We start from the raw sequence: 10,847 nt of genomic DNA, 5'->3' as shown, positions 1-10,847 counted from the left end.
ACGCCTCAGCCTATGATATAAAAAATGTCTAACGACTAGAACAGATGGGCCTAGGGGCCAGAGAGTTCTCTGTACCATCAGCAGTCCACGTTTCAATGTCCTTAGATGAGAACATTTCCCTGGACACGAGGCTGAATGTCCTTGTGTAATTGGGGTTATATAACAGTATCATCCACTAATGTGAGTACAGTAGATTCCGCCCGCACGTCCCCAGACTGTACGAGACGTCTGGACCTGTGGTTTTAGAAGGCATTCCTCATGTTCAGATGAGTAATCAGTTCCTCCGACACAAATCAGTTCCATGAGCTGGGATGGAAAACGCATTCCATCTCACAAAAATTACGTGTTCCTTTCCTCGGGAAAAACTCTCACATTGCCATCTAGTGTCCATATCCAGGGATTCTTCTAGGGAAAGGTAAAGAAAGCAAAGTGTGTTTTGTTTTTTTTAAATAAATCGTCATTTTCTTAGCTACTTCCCACTCCAAAAAGTGTAACCAATAGGATAGCGGCGAGCGTAGCAGCGCCCTATAAATGGAGAGCGTGAAGGCGAATGAAAAGCACAGAATTCTGATCCGTACGAGTTGGAAGTCAGCAAAAATCTCCCGGGACGTGATGATGTGCGGACGGAGCCTGCTGCCTGCCCTGTGCACATTCCTCCTCATCCGTACTGTAAGTCCTTATTCTATGGCTGTCACCGCTGACCAGAAATGTCCTTCTCATTCCCACTTGTCTCATGTGATTAGTGATATTCTCCCATCTACACCGGGATGTGGACACCTCCATTCCGAGGTTTTCCAGTTTTATGCACATAGAGCAGAATTTACCAATTTTTCTACAATAGTTTGTGTTTAATTCATTTTTTTAAGAACTCTGAAATACATTTCTGAACGCTGAGTCTACGCGCCCACGATCAGGAATAATAGTGTGATGGAAGCAGCATATGATCCAAATCGCGGCGTTCTACATTACAAGCACAGTGGATGGGATTTATCGAAATCTCCCACCCACAGTGATTCTTTTTCCGAGCATGTACATTTCTGTAGCTGTCTGTATTTCCCCTAATAGACTGTCATTAGATAATTCCAGAACACGTGCGTTTTATGTAGAACGTAAAAATACGCTGCGTCCAAAACTGCACTATTCCTGATCGTGGGCACGGACCCTCAAGGTGACGCCCAGCGGCTACATCATTTGGCTTCGAAATCTTGTGGCCCCTGGACATCACAGCAGGCGAAGACTTGGCTGCATGATATGACACTTACTTTCATACTGCTGTTTCTTGTTACAAAGCCTTATAAATGGGTTGATTATGCAAATGACACGCTAATTAAACTCTTATAAGACTTTGATCTTTGTGTGCTCTGACTCCCTCAGATGAGGAGTAGATGTAGAAAACATTTCTCCATCTTCCCCATTCTTTGAGGCCGCAGACTGCACTCAGATGTCATCCGAGTGCAGTCCGACGTTTCGCACGCACTCATTGACTTGCATGGCAGAGTACGATCTGAATATCAGCTCTAATTCGGGCACAAGGTGATTTTTTTTTTCCTTGGACCAACTTTGCACGGCCCCATACTTTAATTATTCATATTATTTATTTAATTACTATAATTATTAATTATTTTACAAGTTAAAGTTTTGCAACTTTTTCTTATACTATGTTTCGGTTCTGATTAAAAAATATAAAAAATAAAAACATAATAATAACTAATGTTTTGTAATTTGGATCAAAACTTGACTAAACACTGTCTTTTTTTTAAATGATAAAATTCTGGATTCCCCTGTCGGCCACTAGAGGGCGCTCAATGAATAAGGAATTATATGATTTAAAAAATGGACAAGTGGGCGGTCCTGCACTGGAGATCTGAAAATGCTTGAAAACAACTCTACTGTTAATGTGCAGTAGCTGGCAAACTTTTTCTGTACATATTTGTGAGGACATAAGGGTTGACCATTACTGGTATATATCATTTCTCTATGTTCATCCTCCAGGTGATCTCTCAGAAATGTCCGGCACAGTGTGGACCTTGTCCGGAGGAACCGCCAAACTGTGCTCCCCACGTGCCCGTCGTGTTAGATGGTTGTGCCTGCTGTCCAGTGTGTGCCAGGCAGCAGGGCGAGGTCTGCTCCGAGGTGCTGCCATGTCAGGAGGAGCTGGGCTTATACTGTGACTTCAGTGCAGAGCCGAGAAGTGACGTGGGCGTATGCGCGGGTGAGTGCGCCACTAAGGCTGGCAGCATACACATGCACCATAGCTCTTACATCTCCACCTTAACATTGTTTTTCCTTTTTCTTATTTTTTTATCTTAGAGCTGGAAGGAGGTAAATGTATGTTTAATGGCGCCATATACAGCAACGGCGAAAGCTTCCAGCCCAGCTGTAAATACCACTGCTCCTGTCAGGACGGACAGATCGGATGCGTCCCAAGATGTAACCTGGACCTGCAGCTGCCGGGACCTGACTGCCCCTTCCCAAGAAAAGTCTCCATCCCCGGGGAATGCTGTGAGAAGTGGGTGTGCGACGCAAAAGAACAAGTGCTGTTCGGAGGCTTCGCTATGGCTGGTGAGAAAGCACTTCAAAATAAATAAATTGGGGTGGACCAAGTATCCAGGAATATTTCCCCATGGGCAGAAGGATGATCTACAGACGATCCATCCATACTCCGCCTATCACTGAATATTAATTCATAGATAGTAATTCTAGAGGGAAAATTAATGAGCGCAGCTCTGGAGTATAGTACAGTCTGTAACTGAGGATTAGTGCATGATGGAGAAATGTAATGTATGTACACAGTGACTGCACCAGCAGAATAGTGAGTGCAGCTCTGGGGTATAATACAGGATGTAACTCAGGATCAGTAATGTAATGTATGTACACAGTGACTGCACCAGCAGAATAGTGAGTGCAGCTCTGGGGTATAATACAGGATGTAACTCAGGATCAGTACAGGATCAGTAATGTAATGTATGTACACAGTGACTCCACCAGCAGAATAGTGAGTGCAGCTCTGGGGGATAATATAGGATGTAACTCAGGATCAGTACAGGATCAGTAATGTATGTACACAGTGACTGCACCAGCAGAATAGTGAGTGCAGCTCTGGAGTATAACACATGATGTAACTCAGGATCAGTAATGTAATGTATGTACACAGTGACTGCACCAGCAGAATAGTGAGTGCAGCTCTGGAGTATAACACATGATGTAACTCAGGATCAGTAATGTAATGTATGTACACAGTGACTGCACCAGCAGAATAGTGAGTGCAGCTCTGGGGTATAATACAGGAGGTAACTCAGGATCAGTAATATAATGTATGTACACAGTGACTGCACCAGCAGAATAGTGAGTGCAGCTCTGGGGTATAATACAGGATGTAACTCAGGATCAGGATCACTGTGTGTACACAGTGACTCCACCAGCAGAATAGTGAGTGCAGCTCTGGGGGATATAGTGTTGAGCATTCCGATACCGCAAGTATCGGGTATCGGCCAATATTTGCGGTATCGGAATTCCGATACCGAGTTCCGATATTTTTGTGATATCGGAAATCGGAATCGGAAGTTCCCAGTGTATGGTTCCCAGGGTCTGGAGGAGAGGAGACTCTCCTTCAGGCCCTGGGATCCATATTCATGTAAAAAATAAAGAATTAAAATAAAAAATATGGATATACTCACCCGTCCGGCGGCCTCTGGACCTTAGCGATGTAACCGGCAGCCTCCGTTCCTAAGAATGCAGTGAGTTTAGGACCTGCGATGACGTCGAGGCTTGTGATTGTTCGCGTGAGCGGTCACATGAGCGGTCACGCGACCAATCACGAGCCGCGACATCATCGAAGGTCCTTAACGCTGCATTCTTAAGAACGGAGGCACCGCTAAGAGCAGGGGCCGCCGGAGGGGTGAGTATATCAATATTTTTTATTTTTATTCTTTATTTTATACATGAATATGGATCCCAGGGCCTGAAGGAGTTTCCTCTCCTTCAGACCCTGGGAACCATTCCGATATTTTGTGTCCCATTGATATGCATTGGTATCGGGTATCGACGAGATCCGATATTTTGCCGGTATCGGCCGATCCACTCCGATACCGATACCTTTGCATATCGGAAGATATCGCTCAATAGAATGTAAGTCAGGATCAGTACAGGATCAGTAATGTAATGTATGCACACAGTGACTGCACCAGCAGAATAGTGAGTGCAGCTCTGGAGTATAATGCAGGATGTAACTCAGGATCAGTAATGTAATTTATGTACACACTGACTGCACCAGCAGAATAGTGAGTGCAGCTCTGGGGTATAATACAGGATGTAACTCAGGATCAGTACAGGATCAGTAATGTAATGTATGTACACAGTGACTGCACCAGCAGAATAGTGAGTGCAGCTCTGGGGTATAATACAGGATGTAACTCAGGATCAGTAATGTAATGTATGTACACAGTGACTGCACCAGCAGAATAGTGAATGCAGCTCTAGGGTATACTACAGGATGTAACTCAGGTTCAGTACAGGATCAGTAATGTAATGTATGCACACAGTGACTGCAGCAACAGAATAGTGAGTGCAGCTCTGGAGTATAACACATGATGTAACTCAGGATCAGTAATGTAATGTAATGTATGCACACAGTGACTGCACCAGCAGAATAGTGAGTGCAGCTCTGGAGTATAATACAGGATGTAACTCAGGATCAGTACAGGATCAGTAATGTAATGTATGTACACAGTCACTGCACCAGCAGAATAGTGAGTGCAGCTCTGGGGTATAATACAGGATATAACTCAGGATCAGTAATGTAATGTATGCACACAGGGACTGCACCAGCAGAATAGTGAGTGCTGCTCTGGAGTATAATGCAGGATGTAACTCAGGATCAGTGCAGGATATATAGTAATCAGCACGGGATACTAAATATACATTTTTTTCTATTTCTGCAGCTTATAGACCCGAGGCCACGTTTGGAGTAGACATGGGCACCAATTGTATCGAGCAGACGACAGAGTGGAGTGCTTGCTCTAAGACATGCGGCATGGGCCACTCCTACAGGGTGTCGAATCGTAATCGACGCTGCGAAATGCAGAAACAGATCCGCCTGTGCATGGTGCGACCTTGTGATGAAGAGACGGAGGGGCTCATAGAAAAGGTATGCATGCATTTACTCGCCCTGACATGGAGATGGGTGAGGATCATAGTTGACTCCATCACACGAGAGAGCAATTTTAGGTCATACATGATGCTTTGTTGCAATGTCAGATACATAGTATTCACAGAAGACAGGCTCCTGATAGTGATTTGATGGTAGAAAGATCGATCTTCTGCAAGCCTAGATAGGTCATCCAGGGTCTTCTCCACCGTTATCTGGATGGTATCAAGCCATTGGGCTCCTGGTCTTCCTCTTCGTCTTGTTCCTTCCATTCTTCCGACCATGATGTCCTTCTCCGGTGATGGGTCATCTTCATATGATGTGTCCAATGCAGGAAAGTCATAGCTTGGTGATCCTTATACAGGATATATAAGGGTGATAAATGTCAGATTGCTGGAGGCCAAACTTCTGGGACTCCTATCTATCAAGAGAACCCTTCATGGTGGGAGCAGTGAGGTCGCGCATGCACCCTGCTATCCATTTTTGTAAGAGCGATGATACAGCCGAGTGCTACAAAGACATCGAGGAGTGGAAAGGAACGGGGGACGAGGAACCACCGTTCAAGTGTTCAGTGGGAGGGTAACCACTAAGCCCGTGGATAAGGGATTTGTTCTTTGGTGGGGGGGGGGGGGGTAACTCTGTTAATATGGTGATGGCCTACTTTATACAGTTGGCATAACTAAAGTTTTTATTCTTTCGTTCTCTTCCAGAAAGGGAAAAAGTGCATGCGAGTGAGGAAATCCGAGAATGCCGTCCATTTTGAATACAATAAATGTGTCAGCATGCACAGCTATAAGCCCAAGTTCTGTGGTGAATGCACCGATGGGCGATGCTGTACCCCCCATAGCACCAGGACCGCCCACGTGGAGTTTCTCTGTCCTAATAACAGAGTAATGAAGAAGCAAGTAATGTTCATCAACACATGTGTCTGCCATAATAACTGCCCCCGGGACACCAGCCTCCTCCAGACTGACAACGCCAAGTTCCCCAACCTGAGAATATACTAGTGTGTGTGTAAGGAGACCTAAAGGCCATACTGCACCACCCATAATGTATTTAGTATTACAGACTTCTGCAGAATCACTTCCACTGTCAATGTGGTACTTCAGTTTACCTATGAACTATGTGACTTTACCTGTTGGTCACAGGAAGTTTCATCACCTGTACAGTACACTGCCTCTCTCTGCTGCACAGACTTGTTTTAAATCCCTTGCTCATAGGCAGCAGGAAGCATAAGAAAATAGGATAAGAAATAAGGATAAGAAATAATGAAAAACATCAAAGACAAGTGGTAAAGGAGGCAAAAACAAGACATAATTCTGTCCCAAGTGTGTCCTGAGAAGTAGAAATGTCGGCTTTCTGATCTCAAGGAGACAAATGAACTTCTAATTGTGTTTCTTGCACATTTGTGACTTTTGTACAATATTTTATAAGATAGATGATTTTACCTGTAAATATTGTAAATTATTATATATTGGCGAATATCTCTGGATAGTTACAACATGAAATATTATTATCCACGAATTGTATATCCTCTACTCTGTGGATTATACTGAATTTCCACCTAAGATCAAAGCAGTCACCTGTATATATTAGATCCTAAGATGTCCTGTCCAGGTGGATGACAACCAATATCGCTGTCCTGTCCAGCTGGATGACAACCAATATCACTGTCCTGTCCAGCTGGATGACAACCAATATCGCTGTCCTGTCCAGCTGGATGACAACCAATAACACTTTCCTGTCCAGCTGGATGACAACCAATAACACTTTCCTGTCCAGCTGGATGACAATCAATATGGTCTGTTCTTACAGCTCATATTGGGGATGTTATGCTCTGGGTATGTTCACATTTAGCGATGTTTTTAGCACAGTTTTTTTTTTTTTTTAAATCCATGTTAAATTCTACAAACCAATTTTTGGGAAACAGTGTTTTGTGTAAACCTGTTCACATGCTTTAATATACTTCTACGCAGATTTCCAGCTGCGGAGACAAAAAAAAAAAATAACCCAATGAAAATAAGTGACATAAATCCAAGGATGATCGCTGATTTTTGCTCCGACGTGTGAACATGATCTTACATGAGAGAATCCTAGAGCCATATAACAATACATTTATGCTGTCATATCGGACCTAGGAATACCTAATCAGATTTGCCAAGATGCTGGGAAACATGGATCTACAATTTGGGGATATAACCAAATACACCAGGGAACTATGAAATAATATACTATTAGATTTACAGGTGGGGTTGTCACTGTGGGCGCAGATATTCATCAATGCTGATTTTTCTAGTTTATATCTTCTTCTGTCCCTTGTGTATAGTTTTGTATATTGAACGGCGTCTTGTTGGGGAAATAATTTGTTTTTATATTTCTAAATATTATGTGAAACAAATTTTTATTTTTCTAATAAATCAGACATTATATGTGATACTGTTGTTTGACTGTATTTACTTTTATAGTCCCTTATATCATGTGTGTGATGTGAACCAAAACAAATGAATTACAACATGGGTGGGCAATTCATTTTCCCAAGGTGCCATATGAGATACCGTGACTGATGTGGAGGGCAGAACAAATTGGTCGAAAATAATTCTGCTCAATATTAACATTCTAATTACCTTTTTATGTTTATATTGATTATATCAATATTGAGCAGAATTAAGTATGCTGACACCCCACTATATACTGTATGAGCCCGCACACAGCCTCCTTGTATACAGTATAAACCCCACACAGCCCCCATATACAGCATGAGCCCACACAGAGCCCCCATATACAGCATGAGCCCACACAGAGCCCCCTTACATACAGTATGAGCCCACACACAGCCCCCATATACAGTATGAGTCCACACACTGCCACTTATATAAAATATGGGCCCCTACATAGCCCCCTACATACAGTATGAGCCCCCACACTACCTCCTTATATGCAGTAAGAGCCCCCACACAGCCCCAACATACAGTATGAGCCCACACATATCTCCCTATATAAAGTATGAGCCACCACACAGCCCCATTAAATACAGTATGATCCCTCACACAGTTCCCTATATACAGTATGAGCCCACACACAGTCCCCCTATATATAGCATAAACCCACACAAAGCCCACCATATACAGTATGATCCCACACACAGTTCCCTATATGCAGTATGAGCCGAAACACAGCCCCCATATATAGCATGAGCCCACTGTATACAGCATGAGCACACACACTGTCCCCAGATATATAGTATGAGCCCACATACAGTTCCCCTATATACAGTGGTAGATCATCTCACTTAGTTGCTCATAGAGGTAGACACAGAAATAAAAAATAAAAAATTAAATTTTCTACTGGTTTATTGAGGTACAGCATAAACCAGGGCAGGGTTAGCAACATAAACATGGCCTTTCTGGCCCAACAGGAGAGCAAAACAAAAACAAATGGCACAGTCCACATTGCTGCCAGGATCCGCCACTGAGTAAGCAAACATAAACAAAGGATCAATTTCCTTATCCTCAAAAACGGCTTTGGAGCTCTCATCCCCAGGCACACCCAACACTGAGTGAGCCAGAAGGCTGTGTAGTTATCGTCTGGACTCCACCCTGGGGTGGAGACATGGTGAGCAGCCTCCCATCCACACTTCAGCTGGTCACTAAATCTAGATCTAGCACTTAACATGGCTGATTACCCTCTCAGCACTTAGTTTGCTGGAGCATTTTCCTAGGTTCATATAGCTGAAGTTAATTACCTCAGTGATACATATCTCCCCTCCAGTACTTTGCCAGTGACTTTGTCACAACAGTATGAGTTCACACACTACCCCTGTATATACAGTATGAGCCCTGACATAGTCCCCTATATACTGTATGAATCCCCACATAGCCCTCCTATATACAGTATGAGCCCCCACATAGCCTCCCTATGCAAAGTATGAGCCCCCACATAGTCTCCTATACACAGTAGTAGCCCCTACATAGCCTCATATACAGTATGAACTCCCACATAGCCCTCATTTATACAGTATAAGTCCCCACATAGCCTCCACATATACAGTATGAGCCCGACATAGTCCCCTGTTATGACCCCAATGGCAGAGGGTCTCAGAAGTTATTACCAAGTCTGCAAACACAAAAACCAGCTCATAGGGCAGTGGTAACTAGGCTGACCGTATACCTGATCCTAGCACCACAAATAGCAGCAGCCGGGGAACGTACCTACGTTGGTTCTAGACGTCTCGCGCCAGCCGGAGAACTAACTAACCCTAGAAGGGAAAAGATAGACCTTTCTTGGCTCCAGAGAAAAGACCCCAAAAGTTGGATACAAGCCCCCAACAAATAATAACGGTAAGGTAAGAAGAAAAGACAAACGTAAGAATGAACTAGGTTTTTAGCAAAGAGAGGCCCACTGACTAATAGCAGAATATAGGAAGATGACTTATACGGTCAGCAAAAACCCTATCAAAATTTCCACGCTGAATATTCAAGAACCCCCGAACCGTCTAACGGCCCGGGGGGAGAATATCAGCCCCCTAGAGCTTCCAGCAAAATCAGGAATCACATTTAGTACAAGCTGGACAAAAATAAGAGCAATGCAAATAACCAAAAAATAAGGAAGCAGGTCTTAGCTTATTTTGCAAGAACCAGGACCAGCAGACAGGAGCAAACAGAAAGGAACTGATTACAACGATGCCAGGCACCAGACTGAAAATCCAGGAAGCTTAAATAGCAACACCCCTGGACTAACGAGCCAGGTGGGTACCAAGCTGAGGAAAGAAACTCAAAGTGTCATGTCGCTAGTGACCACAAGAGGGAGCCAAAAATCCAATTCACAACAGTCCCCCATATACTGTATGAATCCCCACATAGCCCTCCTATATACAGTATGAGCCCCCACATAGCCTCCCTATGTACAGTATGAGCCCCACATAATCTCCTATACACAGTATTAGCCCCTACATTGCCTCCTATGTAAAGTATGAGTTCCCGCATAGCTCTCCTATTTACAGTATGAGCCCCCACATAGCCTCCCTATGCAAAGTATGAGCCCCCACATAATTTCCTATACACCGTATTAGCCTCTACATAGCCTCCTATATACAATATGAATTCCCACATAGCCCTCATATATACAGTATAAGCCCCCACATAGCCTCCACATATACAGTAGAGCCCCCACATAGCCCTCCTATATTCCTATATACAGTATAAGCCCCCACATAGCCCTCCTATATACAGTATGAGCCCACATATAGTCTCCCTATATACAGGATGAGCCCTCGCATAGCCTTCCTATATACAATATGCACCTCACACACAGCTCCCTATCTACAGTATGAGCTCTCATATTTGTAGATTGTAAGCCCTCGTAGGCAGGGTCCTATCTCCTTCTGCACCAGTCATGACTTGTATTGTTTAAGATTATTGTACTTGTTTTTATTATGTATACCCCTCCCCACATGTAAAGCGCCATGAAATAAATGGCGCTATAACAATAAATAATAATAATAATAATAATAATGGAATAAATGGCGCTATAACAATAAATAATAATAATAATGGAATAAATGGCGCTATAATAATAAATAATAATAATACTCCCTATAAACAGCATGAGCTCCCACATAGCCCTCTCATGTGCAGTATAAGACCCCACACATTCTTCCTATATAAAGTTTGAACCCTCACATAGCCTCCTATATACAGTATGA

At 43.4% G+C, this 10,847-nt stretch overlaps 1 protein-coding gene across 1 annotated transcript; it reads left to right on the top strand.

Annotated features, from left to right (window-relative positions):
- Nucleotides 1–425: 425 nt before the first annotated feature.
- On the top strand, nucleotides 426–7,579 carry CCN3 (cellular communication network factor 3). The gene is made up of 5 exons (XM_077271149.1): nucleotides 426–669; nucleotides 1,993–2,212; nucleotides 2,311–2,562; nucleotides 4,941–5,146; nucleotides 5,857–7,579. The coding sequence occupies exons 1-5, from the start codon at nucleotides 532–534 to the stop codon at nucleotides 6,151–6,153; spliced, it is 1,113 nt and encodes a 370-aa protein (XP_077127264.1). The 5' UTR covers nucleotides 426–531; the 3' UTR covers nucleotides 6,154–7,579.
- Nucleotides 7,580–10,847: the final 3,268 nt, after the last annotated feature.

This window comes from Ranitomeya variabilis, chromosome 6 (assembly GCF_051348905.1).
Source record: "Ranitomeya variabilis isolate aRanVar5 chromosome 6, aRanVar5.hap1, whole genome shotgun sequence".
Classification (NCBI taxonomy): domain Eukaryota; kingdom Metazoa; phylum Chordata; class Amphibia; order Anura; family Dendrobatidae; genus Ranitomeya; species Ranitomeya variabilis.
Note: the sequence above shows the minus strand (reverse complement) of the source record. Positions and strands in the feature narration are given on the sequence as shown.